Raw genomic sequence first — 21,304 nt, 5'->3', positions numbered from 1 at the left:
ACCCCCCCTCCCTCTCTCTCTCTCTCTCTCTCTCTCTCTCTCTCTCTCTCCCTCCTTCCCTCTCTCCCTCTCGCGTACCTTTCCCTCCCCCCCTCCGTGTCTGTGGTCCGGTCCAGCTGGTTCTGGTTAGTCCTGACCTAGATACGGTCCGGGAGGCCTGCTCGGCCCGCTCAGCACCAGGCTCTGCTCCCCTCACATCCCTCTGCTCCACTCGCTCATCAAGGAAAAATGGAATGTTTATCTTCCTTTTACCCTCCCCCTCTCTCTCTCTCCCTCTCTCTCTCTCTCCCTCTCTCCCTCTCTCCTATCCTGGCCCCCTACGTAGTCCTGTCCACCGCTCGGCACAGGGACCGACACAGCTCTAGGATGTTGGGGAGGTGGAGGAGAGAGAGGAGAGAGGAGGAGAGGAGGACAGCAGAGAGAGGAGACTGTGTTCTGGCTCCTTATGTGCAGACTGATACAGCAGGACTGTCAGTCTGAGTGACTGGGAGGGTATGTGCGTGTGTGAGTGTTTATACTCTTCCCGGTGTGTATGTAAAGCTTTATTAGATGAGTCAGAGTGTAAACAAGGGAGCATGAACAGAGAGATGGAAGGATGGAGAGATGGAAGGATGGAGACGGAAGATGGAGTTTATCTGCAAATGAGGCGGCAGCAACGTTTCACTGTGACTACACCGTACATTACATGTGACAAATGAAGGAATGTTGAATCTTGAATCTCGGAAGGATGTAGAGATGGAGGGAGGGAGGGATGGAAGGAAGGAGGGATAAATAGATGATTGTGGTAATGTGAGTGTGGTTGTAATGAGGTATTGTCAATCAAGTAGGTGTTGGTTTGCCTTTAATATACACTTAACCACTAGAAAGAGGGGAGAGGAGAGGAATGACAGAGAGAGGGAGAGAGAGGGGATTTAACGGCCCCTTAGAGAGGGAGTAACCTTAATAGGACAGGGGGAGTAGAGGGGGAAGAGGAGAGGAAGGGTGGAGGAGTAGAAGGAGAAGAAGGACTGGAAACCTCTGTTTCTTTCGTGGGTTGGGAGAGTGTGACTGAGAGCGGGCTGGAAAGAGAGAGAGAGAGGGAAAGAGGGAGGGGGCTGTGGGAGGAGAGATGGGATAGTGTTTCATAGGGATTCTCAGGCCACAGAAGAGGATATCCTGAGATTGAGGTCTCGTTTTCCCTCCCTCTCTCCATCCCTCCCTCTCTTCAACACTCCTCCTCCTTTCTCTCCCTCTCTCTTCTTTGACGCGCTCCCCCACTCACTGTCTCGCTGCTCGTGCCTTAGTCAGTTGTGTCTTCTCCAGACAGCCTCTCTCTCTCTCTCTCTCTCTCTCTCTCTCTCTCTCTCTCTCTCTCCAGTTTCGGTAGAGTCGTTCACTGTTCTCGTCTCCTGCTGGATGCCAGGCTGACAGGTAATCTGCTGTTCCCTCTCTAATCTCTAGTCTCTAATCTCTAGTCCCATGTAGAGTATCTGTATCTCCCAGGGTGTGTCAGTGCAGGTCTGTTGAATAGGCTGAGGAGGAGCTCAGCTTGGAGGAGTTGAACTTGGAGGAGCTGAGCTTGGAGGAGCTGAGCTTGGAGGAGCTGAGCTTGGAGGAGCTGAGCTTGGAGGAGCTGAGCTTGGAGGAGCTGAGCTTGGAGGAGCTGAGCTTGGTGGATCTGAGGCTGGTGGATCTGAGGCTGGTGGATCTGAGGCTGGTGGATCTGAGGCTGGTGGATCTGAGGCTGGTGGATCTTATCTTGGTGGATCTGAGGTTGTCTGCAGTAGATGGTTCAGACAGGACTCTGCATATCCCCTGTACTGTTATCTATGCATATGTACAGTACTGTATGTATGTGTGTGTGTGTGTACTGAATGTGTGTGCGTGTGTGTGCGTGTGCGTGCGTGTGTGTGCGTGTGTGTGCACATGCATGTATATAAAGAGTCACGCTGGCTCTCCCACAGTCTATGCTGATCCTGGGGCTGTGTACTGTATATGGTGTTCAGGGCTGGGTGACAGTGGAGGTATTACAAGGCTGGGGCTGTGTGTTCAGGCCAGAGAGGTTGTGTGTGCTGTTTAGAGGTGGCTCTGAAGTGGAAGTTTTGAGTCCTGTATCTGTACGTGGTGATGATGATGATGATGTCCTCAGAATGGCATTAGCGGTGTGAGTCACAGGAAGTGCCGATCATACAGATATGTTATCATGACAAAACTGAAAATGATGCAGAGGAGTGGAGATGGTCCAGTATGTATGGAATGTCTGAAAGTCAGGAGACTGTCTGTCTGCCTGTCTGTCTGTCCGCCTCAATGAACTGGGATCGAATTAGGTCTCCCTCAAGCAGGTGTGTGTGCGTGTGTGTGCGTGTGCGTGTGTGCATGTGTGTGTTGCGTAAAAAGCAAGTATGTTCAGCAATCTGAACATACTTTCCTAACTGTGTAAGCAGACCTGCCCTACTCTCTACTACTACTACACACACACACACACACACACACACACACACACACACACACACACACACTGAACCAGAGCTGATGTCTGATGTTGCTTCCACAAAATGGAAGCAACATCAGACATCAGCTCTGGTTGTGTGTGTGCGTGTGTGTGTGCGTGCTCGTTCTCTCTCTCTGGTCTTAAGTGCAGCCGCTCAACTGTAATGGATCCATCTGTATTCCCCCTAATAGTATCGGGAGGACCATCAGGTGTTGTGCCCAGAGACGTCCCCAGGGGAACACACTCATTACAGCAAGGTTCCCCTCTCAACGCTCCATCCGGTCCCCCAAGATGCACTGCTCCCTAATCAATAACAGCCCCTTAAGTGAAGCCAGGGTGGACTTCCCGACTTATAGACACACACGCACGAACGCACGCTTATTGTGTTGATCAAGAGTGCTGTGTTGCTCTATTCAGTCAGCAGCTGGAAGAGACATAAAAGGAGAAACAGCCTTGTTTTGTTCCACTTTGAGTATCAGTGAATGTTTCCATGGTGACTAGATAGGAAGCCCGCAACATGCCAGGGGAAGACCCTCTTAACCTCTCCACTCTCCCCTCCCCCTCCTCCTCCCCCCAACTCCCACATTCTTGTTATTTTGCTGCCTGTGAAGAATGAGATAAGGGGTTGTGTGTCTGTATTTGTCTGTGTGTGTGTGTGTCTGTGTCTGTGTCTGTGTGTTGGGGGGATCATGAAGGCAACTGGAGGGCCGCTGACCAATCATGAATCAACCCTGAGACCAAAAAAGGCCCTTGATGTCCTCAAGAGATCTGCGCTATATTTATATATTTATATATATATGCACAATATAACACATTGATGTGACAGGGCAGGCTATTATGATGTGCTTAGTGAGTCAGTTGTTGCCAGCATGCAGAGAGTGACTAACTGACTGACCACAGCTGAGTTGAGATGTTGACCTCCGCTGCCAACAAGATTAGCTACACACAGGCATGTCTTGACTAACTATGCCCCACACACACACACACACACACACACACACACACACACACACACACACACACACACACACACCGGTCTTTGTTAGCCTCTCTGATGATCTGTAGTCATGTGGGCTGTGGTTGTGATGACGGTTTCTGAGCTGTCAGTGTGATCTCTTGGGAGTTCTGCAGGGCTCCACTCTAGGGCCAGTATCGTTCACCTTATATCAATAGCTTTGGGACATCTTTATGCTGATGACTCTCTTCTGTCCTCGTGTGCCCCCCCCCCCCAGGAAGGAGCAGTTCCAGGGTCTAGGCAGGATGATGACCCCTGGGGCCTCGCTGCCCAGCCCCCCGCCCAGCCCCCTGCCCACGGCAGACCCCATGGAGGACTACTGGAGTGAGGTGAAGAGCATCGAGGAGGGGGAGGAGGGCCGCAGCCGCCACCAGGACCTGCTGGAGAGGGCCAGCATGGACGGTACACGCACACACACACACACACACACACACACACACACTTCCAGTCTCTCTGCTACAACCATGTTGAGCCCATATCTAAAGTGTTCATCAAGATTTTCAGATGTTGATGCTCATTAATTAATCTGGTCCCTGACTTCCTGTCTTCAGAGGCGGAGCTAGAGGAGGCGTGGCTGACGGAGGCAGGCCTGGAGGCACTGGTGTCAGGGGTGTTAGGGGAGGGGTCGGCGGGGGCGCTAGGGGAGGGGCCTGCGGAGGCGTTGCTGTCCACGTTGACGCGCTCTCAGGCCGCCATGGTGAAGAGACGAGTGGACAACTACACCCAGACTCTGAGGAAGAGGAGCAAGCAGCCGGCCAGGCACGTCCGAGACGTCTTCTCCACCCCAGACACCTCGGTGAGTCACACCTGACCACTAATCCTGAGCCTTTAAACTCGACCCTGACCCCCTCTAGGTCTGGTCAGTTTGGTAGTATACTGTAGCACAGCCATTCTCAAGCAGTGGGCCGCGGAGGCAGTGGTAGCCTACTGCCAAATAGTTAGACAAAAATCAAATAAAGTTTGGTAATCTACAAAGAGAGTTATTTTCATATCTAAATGTACTCAGTAATTCACATAAGTAAAAAAAAAAACAAGTTAAAATGCATAATTTCAATGACCTTTCAATGTTACGTACCCTATATCACCACGCCAATCACATCCAAATGTGTTCAGCTAATGTACTGTAGCTTGCTAGCGAAGGTTCCCTCGGATGAAAACTTTCCCTCGCCCTCGGATACAGAAGTGACGGACCACCAGTTTTTTTTTCTCATGTATTTGGGAATGTGATCCTCAGGATTGTTTTAACAATCAAAAGTGGGCCCTAAGTTACAAAAGGCTGAGAACCCCTGCTGTAGCAGACTACTCTCTCTCTCTCTCTCTCTCTCTCTCTCCTCTTTCTCTCTCTCCCTCTGTCTCCTCCATCTCTGTGGTTGCGGGGGTGGTAACACGATGAGCTGTTATCCATTGCCTGCCTGGGCAGCTGCACCCCCCTGTTTCCAGAAATAGACCATTCCTCCTGACTGAGGCAGCAGGTGGGAGAAGCTATCACCAGAGGAGAGCGGGGGAGTCGAGACCTGTCCTCCCTGCTCGGATCTGATGTCAGCTAATGGCGGGCAGTGCAATCTGGAAACTACCGAGGCCTGGCAAGGATTAGCAGATTAGTTTACAAATTAGAACTCAGGTGGAAGGGCTTTGCTGTTCAGTTTGATCCAGTCTGGCGTGTTGAAAGCCAGAGAATGAAGCTGGACAGACAGATGGACAGAAGGATAAATAGGAGTTGGGCAGGTCGGGGTGGGGAGGCCAGTCCTGGGAGGCTGGTCCCAGTGCCCCTGCCTGCCAGGCAGCAGAGTAGCTGTGGCTGGGAGCCATGATGGACGGGCAGCGTGACGCTGGTGAATACAGTCCCGTCAGCAGACTGTGTGACAGGAGGTTCCAGTGTGACTCACTGATCTGGCACTGGAGCAGAGGCATCAGTCATGCCAAGAGGGACAGCTGAGAACTGTGTGTGTGTGTGTGTGTGTGTGTTGTGTGTGTGTGTGTGTGTGTGTGTGTGTGTGTCACACCAAAAACCCCTCTATCCTCTTAGTATGCAGGCCATTCCTGGCAGGCCAGCAGACAGACAGTGCAGGATTTATGTTTTAGCGAGACGAAGGGTTTATTTAGCCCAAGGGATGGACAGACAGACAAGCAGACAGACAGTGTACTGTAGAAACTCATCTGGACACACAGACAGGCCTCAGTCTCCCCTCCTCTACCTCTTGATGAATGTGTCTCTGTGCACATCAGTATAACATGTGAACACGCTTCACTAACACTGGGACAGGCCTGGCCATCTAGGAACGCTGTCCCCGAACAGAAGTCTCTCTGACCGGCGTAGAGATAAGACTAGTGCAGTAAAAAAAGTACCCTGCAGCATTTTGCTGACCTGCTGAGTATTATGGTATGGCTTCTATGCTTTGTTCCAGAATGTTCCGCTGGTGTGTCTGGAACTGTCCAGCACGCTGTCTCTTTGTGACTCTGTGCTACTGTCCTTTGTTCATACACATTCATCAACACCCCATCGGATCGCCAGGCTGGTGATGACAGTCTGCTGACAAGGCCATGAATAATCATGAGCTTAATGATAATGGCTGGAGTTAAGAAACACTTAACTCCAAAGTACTTCTTAACTCCCATACAAAGGGTTGCTTAAGAAGGGTTCCTTAAGAAGGTTCTTTATCGGGAAACACGGCCAATAATGTTCTTTATGATGAAAATGTAGTTAATAATGATCACAATCTTAATGCTAATAAAGTTCTTTATGATTATAATGTAATTAATCATAACCATGATCTTAATGCTAATAATGTCTTCATGATGATAATGTAGTCATTGATGATCCTGATGATGATACTGTTTTGTATGATGACAATGCACCACATATTATTTTTATGGTGATATATGGTGATAATGTTCTTTTATGATAATGTCTGTTTCTCATTCTTGTAGCCTGTGGATCCGTTGAGCCCTGCGTCCGCCAAGTCGCCCAATGGACACACGCCTCCCAACGGACACAGCCCCTCTAACGGACACACACCTTCCAACGGACACTCCCCCTTCGATGGACACACCCCTTCCCTCGGACTCTCCCCCACTCGCAGTTCAACTCCCACCAAGACCATCCACAGAGCGTCTTCCAGAGGTGAGCGGAGAGTCTGACATTGAATAGTCTCAAGCTGTCGGCAGACCCCAACCATGATTGACAGTAACCGTGTGTGTGTGTGTGTGTGTGTGTGTGTGTGTGTGTGTGTGTGTGTGTGTGTGTGTGTGTGTGTGTGTGTGTGCGCGCGCGCGCGCGGCTCTGTATATGTGCGTGTATGTGTGTGTGTGCATGGCTGTATATATGTGTGTGTGTGTGTGTATGGCCGTGTGTGTGTGCGCGTGTGTCCAGTGCGTCCAGCCTGCCCCAGCTTCTCCCCAGTGGAGAGTGTGTCAGAGTGTCCCACCCCTCCGCGCCACCAGGGGGAGCTTCTGAGCGATGTGCCCTACTCTGAGGGCGTGGCACCCCACCGCAGGGGCGTGGCCTGTCAGGACTGCCAGCGCCTCCGCAGAGACGACCCCGACCTGCCGGTGAGGCTGACCTCTGACCTGGACAAGTCAAGGACAACTTTATTTGTATAGTGACCTTTCACACCTGACCCTGTGACCTAGAATGCTCCTGTGTATGGCTGGACACAGTGACCGTGTCCGAAATGGCTGCTACCTGCTATATAGCAGGCGAGAAGTAGCATGCTACTTAGTATCTACTACTCCACGAAAACGATATAGCAGGCGAGAAAATGTAGCATGCTACTCGAGTCAGGTGATGGGAATGCGTGGGTTACGTCGTTACGCTCCACTGGCTGGCTAACTTAGCTGGTAACGTTGCGTTTCCATGGCTACAGGGCTACTAGTTAGCTACAACATCGTGAGTTCTCGAAAACTAATTTTTAGCTGTGTCGTTATAACTAAGATATCTGACAGAAAAAATAATTTTTCCATGGACAAATTTAGCCAATACTTGCATTTAAAAACTCCTTTGCTCTGCCCCGCACCGGCGTCGGCCATGACAGCTGTCCTAAAAATGTGGCTGAACAGTGACGTGATTTCCGGAATAGCATGCTCTGTACTATGCTACGTTTTTCGCCGTTTTTTTCGCCAATATCGCAGGCGAGGTAGCGGGTGAGAATAGCAGGCAAGAGGTAGCAGGCACTTAAAAACTGTGCCTGCTATATAGCAGGTAGCAGGCATTTCGGACACGTCTAGTAACAACAGTAGATACAGGCTTCACCATTCTATACTGAGTTTGACATTTGTATGTGTAGGCATGACCCGTGTGTGTGTGGTGTGTGTGTGTGTGGTGTGTGTGTGTGTGTGTGTGTGTGTGTATAGTCCTTCCAGCTGCCCAGGCCTAAACTGGGCCTGACCCGTGTCCAGGACCTGTCCTGCGAGGACATGAAGAAGCTGGGCTACATCGCCCTGATAGAGCTCACAACCTTCTACCACGCGCTGGGCATCGAGCTCAAACGATACCGCGCCTCACGCAGCAAGGCCAGAGGTGGGCAGGGAGGGAACCCGCTTCACTGACACGGGGACCAGGTCAAACTGTTCTGTTACACTTGTGAATGAACAGGAAGCAAAGTATCAGTGTTTCCCTGACTTCCTGTTCCTCCCCCAGAGAGCGGGATCTTCGGGGTTCCCCTCACCACGCTCCTGGAGAACGACCAGAAGAAGCTCCCCGGGGTCAAGATTCCTCTCGTTTTCAGAAAGGTGTGGTCTGTCTGTCTGTCTCTGTCTACCTGTCCGTCTCTTTCTACCTGTCTGTCTATCTGTCTGTCTTTCTTTCTGTCTTCGTCTGTCTACCTGTCTCTCTGTTTTCATCCCTACGCATGCTCCTGTCCTGAGAGGGAAGTACAGGTAGTTATCGTGTCGTCTATGAGGCAGTTCAGATGTCCGCACCTTTCCAGCAGCTCTCTCTCTCTCTCTCTCTCTCTTTACCTCCTTCTTCCCCTCCATTCTTCTCCCAGTCACAGTTCTCTCCTTCTCGATCCTTCAATCCCCCCCGTCCCCAGCTGTCAGGGTTGGGCTGGTTTAGTAGAGGGTCTGATCTCTTACAGGCCTGGATTACGGGTCCAGTATATTTACGTGCCGCTGTTTTTCTGGGTGTGTTGTGGGATTGGGGGGCGGGGGGGGGGGGGGGGGTCTTGAACAGCTGACATTCAGGAGCAGGGCTGGGCCAGCCCAGATGGGACCCCTAACCTTGGCCTGGATGCTGTGGGTTGGGGGGAGGGGTAGCTCTGCTAGCAGTTGTCACATTCCTGTTCAACTAGGGTATAGCCCTGGATATCCTTCTCACACTTCTGTCTAGACAGAATTGTAGGCTGTGGGTGTTGGCGTGTGTGTAGGGAGGGTGTGTGTGTGTGTGTGTGTGTGTGTGTGCGCATTTGTGTATGGAGGATCTGTGTGTGTGTGTGTGTTGGGGAGGGGCTGTGTGGTATCAAGGTAGTGGTTAAGGTTTTAGGGGAAAGTAGTCGTTTCTGTGACGCTTACTGCTGTGTTGGCACTCCAGGGTGGCTGTTCTGCTAGGGGGTCTGTAATCAGCCACACAGCACACACAAGTATACACACACGTGAACCTCCAGGGGCAGCCAGGAGCAGTGGGCAGCCTCATCAGTGGCGTCCAAGTGCTCAGTCCAAGTCCTGGTCAGGGACAGGACTGAAGAACGATCTTATACGTGTTTTTGCGTTTTGGATTGTTGGGAGGAAACCCTTGCGAACGCGGGGAGAACCCAGGAAGGCCCAAGACATTCTTGCCGACCGTACAAGGTACTGCGCTACCATGCCACTCGTCGTGAGCAATTCGGGGTTCAGCGTCTTGCTCAAGGACACTTCAGCACACGCCGGGAGCTAGGATCGAACCGGGGACCTGCCAATCCCCAGATCCCCAGCCGGCCGCTCTACCTCCCGAGCTACGTGCTGCCCCCCTGCTCCAGTAGCCTATGGTTGTCATCAAGGTTAGGGTTAATGTCAACGCTGGCTCTGTTAGCCTAGCCAGGGTTAAAGGCAAAGCTAGCTCAGTTAGCCTAGCAAGGGTTAATGGCAACGCTAGCTCAGTTAGCCTAGCCAGGGTTAATGGCAACACTAGCTCAGTTAGCCTAGTCAGGGTTAATGGCAGCGCTGGCTTCATTAGCCTAGCCAGGGTTAATGGCAATACTAGCTCAGTTAGCCTAGCCAGGGTTAAAGGCAGCACGGGCTCCATTAGCCAAGCCAGGGTGGATCTGTTTCTCTATGGAGCTGCTGGTCTTCATGACAGAGATACGGCGCTGGCGTTTCTGCTCAGTCAGGCTGGAGGTCAGGAAGATATGGTCCTGGATGGAAAAGCTGACTAGCTGATAGGAAACAGGAGGGAGGGACTGCGTTCTTTTGGACTGAGAAAGAGAGAGAGGAAAGTGGGAGAGAGAGAGGGTAATAAAGGGAGGGAGAGAGAGGGGGGGGGGAGAGGTATAGAGATGGGTTGAGAGAGAAGGAGAGAGAGAGGGGGGTGGGAGTGGGAGGGTGATGGGGGTCTGCCAGTGTGTGTGCGCGTGTGTGCGTGACCGTTAAGGCCAGGTTATTAGACTGGAGGCCGTGAAGGGAGAGGAGGTGAAAAGCTAACCCTCTCTGAAGACGGGGAGGGCGCTTGTTGTTTTGGACAGGAGTTGTTTTTGACTGTATGTGAGAGATAGAAGGCGGGGGAGGGGAGGACAGACGCTGATAGTGTTATCAGCGCGCCGACTCCGGAACATCTCTGCTCTCTGTTCCATCTCTCTGTCAATCTCCTCATAGCTGACACACACCATCCCTCACACACACCATCCCTCACACACACCATCCCTCACACACACACCATCCCTCACACACACTATCCCTCACACACACACCTTCTCTCACACACACCATCCCTCACACACACCATCCCTCACACACACTATCCCTCACACACACACCATCCCTCACACACACCATCCCTCACACACACTATCCCTCACACACACACCTTCTCTCACACACACCTTCCCTCACACACACTATCCCTCACACACACACCTTCTCTCACACACACCTTCCCTCATACACATTATCCTTCACACACACTATCCCTCACACACCATCCCTCACACACCATCCCTCACACACACTATCCCTCACACACACCATCCCTCACACACACATCTTCTCTCACACACACCATCCCTCACACACACTATCCCTCACACACACTCCCTCACACACACATCTTCTCTCACACACACCTTCCCTCACACACACTATCCCTCACACACACACCTTCTCTCACACACACCTTCCCTCATACACATTATCCTTCACACACACCATCCCTCACACACACTATCCCTCACACACCATCCCTCACACACACTATCCCTCACACACACAATCCCTCACACACACCATCCCTCACACACACCATCCCTCACACACACCATCCCTCACACACACTATCCCTCACACATACCATCCCTCACACATACCATCCCTCACACATACCATCCCTCACACACACCATCCCTCACACACACCATCCCTCACACACACTATCCCTCCCACACACTATCCCTCCCACACACTATCCCTCCCACACTATCCCTCCCACACTATCCCTCCCACACTATCCCTCCCACACTATCCCTCCCACACTATCCCTCCCACACTATCCCTCACACACACTATCCCTCACACACACCATCCCTCACACACACCATCCCTCACACACACCATCCCTCACACACACCATCCCTCACACACGCACCTTCCCTCACACGCACCTTCCCTCACACACACCATCCCTCACACACACCAGCCCTCACACACACCATCCCGCACACACACACACACACACACGCACACACACACACACACCCACCCACCCACACCAGCTCGTCAACCCAGATCACTTCTCCTACCTCTGACTATGTGGCTACAGTTTGATAGGCAGAAGATAAAGATACAATATAGAAATACCTCTCCGCACAGGCAGGGTCTCCTCAAGCCCTCACATCCCCAGGTTAGCCGCCGTTTGATTGGTCAGAACATTCAGAGCAAAGATGTTGTGGTACAGTAGTCATAACGAGAAAGCTAACTCCCCCTTGCTCTCTGGCCTCAGTGGTACTGTGTTATCCTATCAGCTCAGAGAGCAGGAAGAGGAAGAAAATGATCACTGTTTGTTGACAACACAGCTGACAGTTCCACCTAACTGTTCATCCATGTGTGTGTGTGTGTGTGTGTGTGTGTGCGTGCGTGTGTGTGTGTGTGTAGCTCTTATCCAAGCTGGAGCAGACAGGACTACAGACAGAGGGGATTCTCAGAGTTCCGGGTTCTGCTTCCCGAGTAAAGGTAAGAAACATAAACTCATTGTAAGATATCGTTCCACACATGAACTTGATATCCAACTAATAATGCCCTCTTGTGGTGTGTGTGTGTCCAGTACCTGCGACAGGAGTTGGAGGCTAAGTTCTATGATGACAGGTTTGACTGGGAGCAGGTCAGACACAACGATGCAGCAGGTCTGCTGAAGATGTTCATTAGAGAACTGCCCTACCCTCTCCTCACCCTGCAACACTTGCCTGCTTTCACTGCAGTGCAGGGTATGTTTAACACCACACACACACCCACACACTCATACACACACACACACTCATACACACACACACACACACACACACACACACGCATACACACACACACATACACACACACACATATACACACATACACACACACACACACACTCATACACACACACACACACACATATATGCACAAGATTCAGGGGGCCTCAAATAGTCAAATAAAGCACAAAAAATGGACTGTCCTGGTAATTCTGGTATTGTCACGGAAAACACACACACACACACACACACACACACACACAGTCTGTATAACCAACTCTACATGGCCCTCATTTATGACTGGAATGTTGAAACCACCGCAGATCCGATTGAATAAATGACGGTACGACAGCGTTCACGTGTGATTCATCAAACATTCGTATGCCGGCAATCCCATCATACGAATGATTGGGCGTTGTGGCGGACAAAAACGATCGTAATTTGATTATCACCCAGCTACATATTCCGGCCTCGCCCTTGCAGTTCAAGACATGGAGATCCAATAGCCAATCATTCCTCTCCATGGAAAGATTCCAGTGGTCCCGGAAAACCCTCTCGCGTTTTACAATTTGATCTTAAAGGACAATGCTCGTTTTTGACAACCTGGACCTTATTTACGACATATTATAAGACGTTTGACTCACCGAGATCACTTTGGTGTAGTTCGGAGGCATGTAGAAGAAATTTCTAGAAATCGCTAGTTGTGCTTACATAGAGCATAGGCCTGTTGTGTTGTTTTTCACATGCCTCTGTAATATGATCTTTAGAAACGTCTTTAGACACGAAATAGCTTCCTCACTTGCTCCAGCACGCATGCGCACAGCGTGCTGGAGCAACGTGAGTGAGGAAAGTTAGGAAGCTATTTCGTTTCGAAAGACGTTTCTAAAGATCATGGCATGTGAAAGGCCTGTTGTGGTTATCTCTATGTAAGCACAACTAGCGATTCATCAAGACGATTCACAAGTTGATGAAAACAACCGTTTCGCGGCAGAAAATAGATTTTTAGAAACTGCATTCTAAGTGCCCCGACCACCGCCATTAAATGGATATACTGGCTCGCGCTGGTTTTTAAATTTCTTCCACATGCCTCCGAACTACACCAAAGTGATCTCGGTGAGTCAAACGTCTTATAATATGTCGTAAATAAGGTCCAGGTTGTCAAAAACGAGCATTGTCCTTTAAGGGATGATTCACTAAATTCACACAATCAGACATATGATGGCGTGCGGGCAGCTTCTGTGTTTTTAAGTGTGTAGCCTATGCATAAACAATTGCACACAAACAGCTGTCAATTTGAGGATTTATAGTGCCAATAAATTTACAAAGAAACAAAATCTGAAGTTAGAGCTGTGTGAATTTCATACCGTAAAATCTCCTCTTTCAACCAGTCGGCCTACAGGAAACTTCAGGCTGTGTGGTTGCGTGGAGAGAGAAGTGATGGAGTCCAGTAGGTTAGAGTTAGTCTAGCTCCTCTCTCCTCAGCCAGTTGAACAGTGAGACAGGACACACATCACCTGTTTGATGACCGTCAGAGTGTTGCTAAATAAGTAACTGGGCAAGCCTACCCATTGCTTTTCATTTCATTTTCATTTTGATTGCTTAAGTTGTAATTATGTAACCAGAATAGCCATGGCATTTCATTTTCATTTTGATTGCTTAAGTTGTAATTATGTCACCAGTATAGCCATGGCATTGATTGGTGTACTGTAATATTAATTTTGCTTTCATTTTAATTGTAAGGCTGCATAGTCTAACAAGTAGACTTAAAATGAAAGCGAAATTACTCTTACACCAAAAACATGTTTGTCCCGTTAATTGCAAACAATTGGAAAATACCCATTTATGTTAGGGATAGGCTATATGACACATACTGTAGACGAGGCCTTTACAAAATAGAATATCCTTCCATAGATTAGGCTACATATGTAGCTGTGCTTAGATGCCAGAGTTGCATGACAATTCTCAAACTTGCGCACACAAGACGACGTGAGATTTGGTCGCAGCCTCCGCTCACGTCCAAATGGATAAATGCTGAACTTGGTGTGGAAATGACCCTACGCCCAGTTTCCTGTCCTACGATCGCTTAGTAAACGAGGGCCCATGTGACCTGTCTCATCACTCAGTGGGATGAGGTGTGTGTTGTGAGGACATAACACATAGTATGTTGTGTACAGTAGGTGCATGTTAGGCAGGGGTGTGTGTGTGTGTTGTGTGTGTGTTGTGTGTGTGTGTGTGTGTGTGTTGGGAGGAGATACTGAGTGTATTCTCTGTCTCTGTCAGATATCTCGTCCCCCAGACACCAGGTCCAGGCTCTGCACCTCCTGATCATGCTGCTGCCAGAGCCCAACAGAGACACACTGAAGGTACACACACACACACACGCACACGCACACACACACAAACTCACACAGAGACACCACAGCTAGAGTTCCATAGAAGTGTCTCATCTATTGTGATGAGCCACTGTATCTAGTGGCTCCTTATGCTTCCTACGTTCCTTGGGAGCAGGTTGTGTGTGTGTGTGTGGTTGGGGGGAAATTAACAAACCGTACATTATTCTAACGTTTAGAGCATGGTGTATTTCCCTTTTTACTCTAAAGCAGCGTGCACACACACACACACACACACACACACACACACACACACACACACACACACACACACTCTCCACTATACCCTGCCTCTAATGCTCTGTGTGTGTGTGTGTCAGGCACTGCTGGAGTTCCTGAGGAAGGTAGTGGAGTGTGAGCAGCAGAACCGTATGAGTCTGTGGAACGTGTCCATGATCGTGGCCCCCAACCTGGTGGTGTACCGGGGCCACAGCCCACGACAGGAAGACATGCTGGGGGCCGCAGGGGCCGCGCACCTGGTCAGACTGCTCATCACACACCAGGACCTGCTCTGGACCGTGAGTTACACGCACGCACGCACTCACACACGCACACACAGCAGTCAGAACTAGCTCTCCAGCAGACTATGGTCCTGGTCCTGAGTGACACAGATCTTATTCTTAGTCTTTCATTCGTTCGTTCGTTCGTTCGTTCGTTCATTCATTGGGTAAAAGTACAAAGAAACAGTACATCCCAGAGGATAGCATGATAAAAGCATACTTAGACACTTGTTTCCAACATGGTCCTCGTTGGTGGACATAACAAAACAAAAAAAGAACATACACAAGAACATACATAAAACTGTCAATACAGTTCCACCCACATTCACTAAAACATACTATGTATGGATGCATATGAGTACAGTCTGAGTGTGTATGACTATTTGTGATAATGTAGGATGTATAGGCTATGTGTATGTATTTTATACTATAAAATCAAATATAATTTATGTGTGTGTGTATGCTGTGAGTAAACATGTCTAAGGAAAACATGATGTCTTCCAGAGATGTAGCCTAATCTGATTAGAAAAGGCATTTAAAGATGGTGCTACCTTGACAGACAGAGGAAGACTATTCCATAATACAACACCTGAATAATAAAAGGAGCTCCGTGCAGCTGTGCTATTTATCTGAGCCACTGTGCATGAGCGTATACTGGCTCTTGTATTATGCTCATGCTGAGAGTGAACCATCCCAACTTGACTGCTCAGGTAAGCTGGTGCAGTCCCATTAATGACCCTGAACATCAAGTTTTAACTTAAGCTGTTCTACACGCTGCTCTACAGGAAACATGTTGACTTCTCTAAATTCCGGTTTCCCAACATGAGTTCTGGAGGGAGCATTCATCATGTCATCATTCATTTATTCATTTATTTATTCATTTATTTATTCATTTAGCCAGAGGCTAATTTTCAACTGTTGTCCCTGGGCCCAGTGTTAAAATAGACATAACAAGCATGCAAACAATTCAAAGCAAATTATACAAACATGAATATAAAAAAGCCAAATAGTTAGCACGTGAAGCAGCCAAATTGTATGTGACAAAACAAGCAATCAGCTGATAGACGCAGTTATAACCAGACCTCAACATTAGCAGACAAGACAGTTATTCAAGACAGAAGCATTAGCAGCTCCGGCATACCGGAGGCCCCCCCCCCACGGTGCGGGGGAGCCCCGGAGCTTAGGAGGCCCCACTAGATTTTTTTTTCCTTTACATTTTGTAGCCTCTTAGATTTCCAAAGTCGTAACGGGAACAGGATACAGAGGGCGGGGCCCCTTCCCTTATATGTTGCAAGGCACCCTGTCAAGTGTATCATTCTAATAATGATTTGCTCATCTGTGATAGGGCGAGCCGGCTGATCATGAATGCTCATTGGCAGGCTGGGCAGCATTCAAAACAAAGCGGGAAGCATTGCTAATTTAAAGTTCAGTAGCCGGTAAAAACGAAAAATGAAGCGCAAATACCCAACCGGTGCTCAGAAAAACAATGAGACAACAGGAGAGGGCAAAGCTACCAAAAATAAAAATCATTGTTCCAACAGGCAGCAGGTTCCACCGCTAGCATCCCCCTGGTCAGCTCCGACTTCAGGTAGGCAGCGGACAGACACCCCAGCCAGGCCCCCAGCCCTGTTACAGCCCAGCCAGCTACTGTAGCTCTCCACCAGGCCCGGTCACCACTAGCAACCCCCTGGTCAGCTCCGAGTCTAGGCAGACAGACAGCACAGCCCCGGTACAGCCGAGCCAGCTAGCCATGCCTCACGCTTCGAGAATAATAGAAAATATTATTATCCATAGAGTATCAGCACTGCTCGAAAATGAGTGATCACAGTAGGTTATATAATCAGTAGGGTAGGAGTAGGCTATGGATTACATTGGAATTATTGTTTGTTCTTACAGTGGCTAGTGGACCATGAGGTTTTGCACGCAACAGACACGGATCTGTCTGAGTCCGCTAGTGCTTTAGCAGCCCAGTATAAAGACGACGTCAGCCGAATTTCCTTTCCAGATCCTGTCCCACCGTAATGCTCAAGGCCTACTATAAAGGAAATTGAGCGTGGAACAATCAAATACCTTGCACAAACCCTGCTCATTCAAAATGTCCATTTTCCCATTTTGTATCCCCTATGTTGCCACATCACTGAAATTGTTTTTAACGATAGCCTACCTGTGAATGTTGCCCGTGCCGAGAGATCTTTCTCGAAACTTAAAAAAAGACATATTTGAGGAGCACAATGTCGCAAGAGAGACTGTCTGGGTTATCCTTAGTATTGAGAGCGTGCAGTCTAGATCTAAAGAGTGTTATAGCCTACAGGACTTTGCGCAGAAGAATGCCAGGAGACGCACTCCTATAAAATAATAAGCTTACGACAACACATGTAGAAAGCAGCTCTTGACTGCAGCCTCTGTAGCCTACAGGATATGTTTTGTTTTAATTGTAGACTTTTCTTTGATGCAGAATATGTCGTGTGAACCGTTCCGTTGTGTGAACTCAAATGAAAGGCTATAACGAATGTTCTACAATAGCTTCCTATTATAATAGCCTAATACAGAGCCACTTGTTTGTATTTGTCAGTGATGCCTGCAACAAAAAACATTTTTTAAAGCATTAAGTTGGCGCAATGTCTATCTCATGTCACTCTGTGGGAGGGGCCCCATGGCCCGAGCTGCGGGGGAGCCCCGAAAAATTGTGCAATGCAACTGATTAGCAGGCAGTTATAGACGAGATATAAGCGTTGTCAAACAGGACAGAGTTACACAAGACACAACAAGACGGAAGCATTTGCAGACAACACACACTCAGCAGGAATCCATGCAATGCAATCAGACAGAGGGATTAGAGTGAAGACTGTATCAACAAGACACACAGATAGAGAAATTAGGACAGACTGGTCGTTGACTCAAGACTTGAGATCTGTTTATAGCTATGTAAATGGTTCACACCTACTAGGAATGTGACTAGGGTTAAGACATACGCTGTTGTCATAGGACAAGGTGCAGGACAGGACAGTGCAAAGACATGACAGTGTAAAATATTACAAAAGCAGTTGGAGAAACAGAGAGAGACAGACAGAGATGGGCAGGGCAGGTTATGAGAAAGAGAGAGGTTAGAGAGAGAATATTAGAGTGAGAGTGCACCGTCTGACGTGTGTGGAAAAATTCATATCAACCTATCTCTGTGTCCCTCTTCCTCCTCTTCATGCTCCTCTTCTCCTCCTCCTGCTCTTCCTCGTCCTCCTCTCCCCCTCTTCCTCAGGTGCCATGTTTCCTGCTGTCCCAGGTGAGGAAGATGAACGAAGCGTCTGATAGGAGGAGACAGCCCAGCTCCGAGAAGAGCAGGAGGAGGCTGCTCCTGAGGAGGAGGAACACGGAGAGAGAGAAACCACCCAGGAACGAGGTAGGATGGACAGAGTAGAGGAGGAGGGAGAGAGGGAGGGAGAGGAGGAAGGGTGAGAGAGAAACCACCAAGGGTTAGAGGAGGAAGGGTTAGGGCTAATGTTGCTAGCTAGTTGTTGGCATGTGTACTAGTGTAAGTGCTAGTTGTTGGCATGGGAACTAGTTAGTGCTAGTTGTTGTGTGTTCTAAGGTTAGTGCTAGTTATTGGTATGTGTTACTAGCGTTAGTGCTAGTTGTTGATGTGTTACTAGCGTTAGTGCTAGTTGTTGATGTGTTACTAGGGTCAGTGCTACAGTAGTTGTTGATGTGTTACTAGGGTCAGTGCTAGTTGTTGATGTGTTACTAGGGTCAGTGCTAGTTGATTATGTGTTACTAGGGTCAGTGCCACAAACCAAGCCGTGTATGGCCGTGACAAAGGAGGGGGACGCTCACCAAACTAAGGATTAACAATAAGATTTAATTAAACTAAACTCAAACAATACATAAAGTACATAAATCAAACATGGGATGTGCGGTCAGTCATCAGTGGTGTAAGTGAGTGCATGAGGGAGTGAAGGATGTATGAGTGCAGTGTTGAGTAGTGCAAAACCAGGTTCAAACTATAAAGCAAAACAAAGCACTCGGTGTCCCCAGGAGGAGGAGAGGCAGCAACTGAGCTCCCAGCTCTTCTTGTAGAGCCCTGACACACCAGGCCCAGGTGTGCCAGGGTAGCAGCTGATGACGGCCACGCCCACCTCAGGAACCTGCTAGGACAGACACTGAACAGACTGTGAACACACACACACAACACACCCAGACAGGCAAATGGGGTAGGCGGGGCCGTCACACTAGGGTCAGTGCTAGTTGTTGATGTGTTACTAGGGTCAGTGCTAGTTGTTGATGTGTTACTAGGGTCAGTGCTAGTTGTTGATGTGTTACTAGCGTTAGTGCCAGTTGTTGATGTGTTACTAGCGTTAGTGGCAGTTGTTGGTGTGTGTTACTAGGGTCAGTGCTAGTTGTTGATGTGTTACTAGGGTCAGTGCTAGTTGTTGATGTGTTACTAGGGTCAGTGCTAGTTGTTGATGTGTTACTAGGGTCAGTGCTACAGTAGTTGTTGATGTGTTACTAGGGTCAGTGCTAGTTGTTGATGTGTTACTAGCGTTAGTGCTAGTTGTTGGTGTGTGTTACTAGGGTTGGTGTTAGTTGTTGATGTGTTACTAGGGTCAGAGTTAGTTGTTGATGTGTTACTAGGGTCAGAGTTAGTTGTTGATCTGTTACTTGGGTCAGTGTTAATTGTTGATGTGTTACTAGGGTCAGTGCTAGTTGTTGATGTGTTACTAGCGTTAGTGCTAGTTGTTGATGTGTTACTAGGGTCAGTGTTAATTGTTGATGTGTTACTAGGGTCAGTGCTAGTTGTTGATGTGTTACTAGGGTTGGTGCTAGTTGTTGACACGTGTTCCTCTCCAGGTCACAGGCCTGCGTGAAGGGGTCATCAGGGTTCAAGCGCCGCTACATGCTAAGGTCTCCATGGCGATACAGCTGGACAGCGAGATCAAGGCCAAAGACGTGATGGCCCGCTTCGACTACGAGAACGGGTCAGCACTGAAACACATTATCACCTATGAAACACATTATCACCTTGATAGTCAGGACAATAATTATATCCACTCTTCATTACCAGAGTTTCAGATCTCTGACTCTACATCTCTATATTTAGCATCTCTATCATATCATTACTATAATTATGTTCATTATCATCATAACCTTTATAAACATCCTGCTCATCATCACCATCTTGTTCCAGTCGGGGCACCAGAAGCACCACCAGGAGACCCAGACACTTCCTGTTTGAGGTGGGAGGAAACATTGGTATGTATGGAAGCAAACAACAAACATACAGGCCCTGCCCTTCTCTATACTGCGTGGTATTGTAGTATCTTTACTCGGTAGTATTGTAGTGTCTCTATACTGGGTAGTATTGTAGTATCTATACTGGGTAGTATTGTAGTATCTCTGTACTGGGTAGTATTGTAGTATCTTTACTCGGTAGTATTGTAGTGTCTCTATACTGGGTAGTATTGTAGTATCTATACTGGGTAGTATTGTAGTATCTATACTGGGTAGTATTGTAGTATCTATACTGGGTAGTATTGTAGTATCTATACTGGGTAGTATTGTAGTATCTATACTGGGTAGTATTGTGGTATCTATACTGGGTAGTATTGTGGTATCTATACTGGGTAGTATTGTAGTATCTATACTGGGTAGTATTGTAGTGTCTCTATACTGGGTAGTATTGTAGTATCTATACTGGGTAGTATTGTAGTATCTATACTGGGTAGTATTGTAGTATCTATACTGGGTAGTATTGTAGTATCTATACTGGGTAGTATTGTAGTATCTATACTGGGTAGTATTGTAGTATCTATACTGGGTAGTATTGTAGTATCTATACTGGGTAGTATTGTAGTATCTATACTGGGTAGTATTGTGGTATCTATACTGGGTAGTATTGTGGTATCTATACTGGGTAGTATTGTAGTATCTATACTGGGTAGTATTGTAGTATCTATACTGGGTAGTATTGTAGTATCTATACTGGGTAGTATTGTACAGTAGTATCTATACTGGGTAGTATTGTGGTATCTATACTGGGTAGTATTGTAGTATCTATACTGGGTAGTATTTCCCCCAGACTTAAACCCGCCCCTCTCTTCTTCCACTAGGAGAGCGCTGTCTGGATCCAGAGACCCACCTGCTGGACGTCTACCAGGTCAACCCTCACTGTGACTGGGTGGTCAAACACAGACAGACGTAACTTCCTGTCCCAGAACCCAGACACACACATACCTGTTATCACTACACACCTATCCACCTATCTACGCACCCACAGTCTGCCTGCACTGCCCCCTGGTGGAGACAGTGGAGAA

General features: G+C 48.4%; 1 protein-coding gene across 1 annotated transcript in view; it reads left to right on the top strand.

Annotated features, from left to right (window-relative positions):
• The window catches only part of arhgap28 (Rho GTPase activating protein 28), a gene marked incomplete at both ends in the record, with an annotated part of 29,711 nt that extends 8,519 nt beyond the window's left edge, over positions 1 to 21,192 (top strand). Inside the window, 15 exons of the mRNA XM_084453967.1 lie at positions 1,511 to 1,752; positions 3,703 to 3,887; positions 4,037 to 4,281; positions 6,414 to 6,606; positions 6,856 to 7,034; positions 7,836 to 8,001; positions 8,122 to 8,213; positions 11,760 to 11,837; positions 11,929 to 12,088; positions 14,393 to 14,475; positions 14,823 to 15,020; positions 18,256 to 18,396; positions 19,842 to 19,969; positions 20,179 to 20,243; positions 21,101 to 21,192. Of these exons, the coding sequence (XP_084310093.1) occupies positions 1,511 to 1,752; positions 3,703 to 3,887; positions 4,037 to 4,281; positions 6,414 to 6,606; positions 6,856 to 7,034; positions 7,836 to 8,001; positions 8,122 to 8,213; positions 11,760 to 11,837; positions 11,929 to 12,088; positions 14,393 to 14,475; positions 14,823 to 15,020; positions 18,256 to 18,396; positions 19,842 to 19,969; positions 20,179 to 20,243; positions 21,101 to 21,192 (2,247 nt within the window). The remainder of the gene's footprint in view (positions 1 to 1,510; positions 1,753 to 3,702; positions 3,888 to 4,036; positions 4,282 to 6,413; positions 6,607 to 6,855; positions 7,035 to 7,835; positions 8,002 to 8,121; positions 8,214 to 11,759; positions 11,838 to 11,928; positions 12,089 to 14,392; positions 14,476 to 14,822; positions 15,021 to 18,255; positions 18,397 to 19,841; positions 19,970 to 20,178; positions 20,244 to 21,100) is intronic.
• Positions 21,193 to 21,304: the final 112 nt, after the last annotated feature.

Source organism: Borostomias antarcticus (assembly GCF_949987555.1).
Source record: "Borostomias antarcticus genome assembly, chromosome: 2".
NCBI lineage: Eukaryota > Metazoa > Chordata > Actinopteri > Stomiiformes > Stomiidae > Borostomias > Borostomias antarcticus.
The sequence above is the reverse complement of the archived record's forward strand: the minus strand, read 5'-3'. Positions and strand labels throughout refer to the sequence as shown.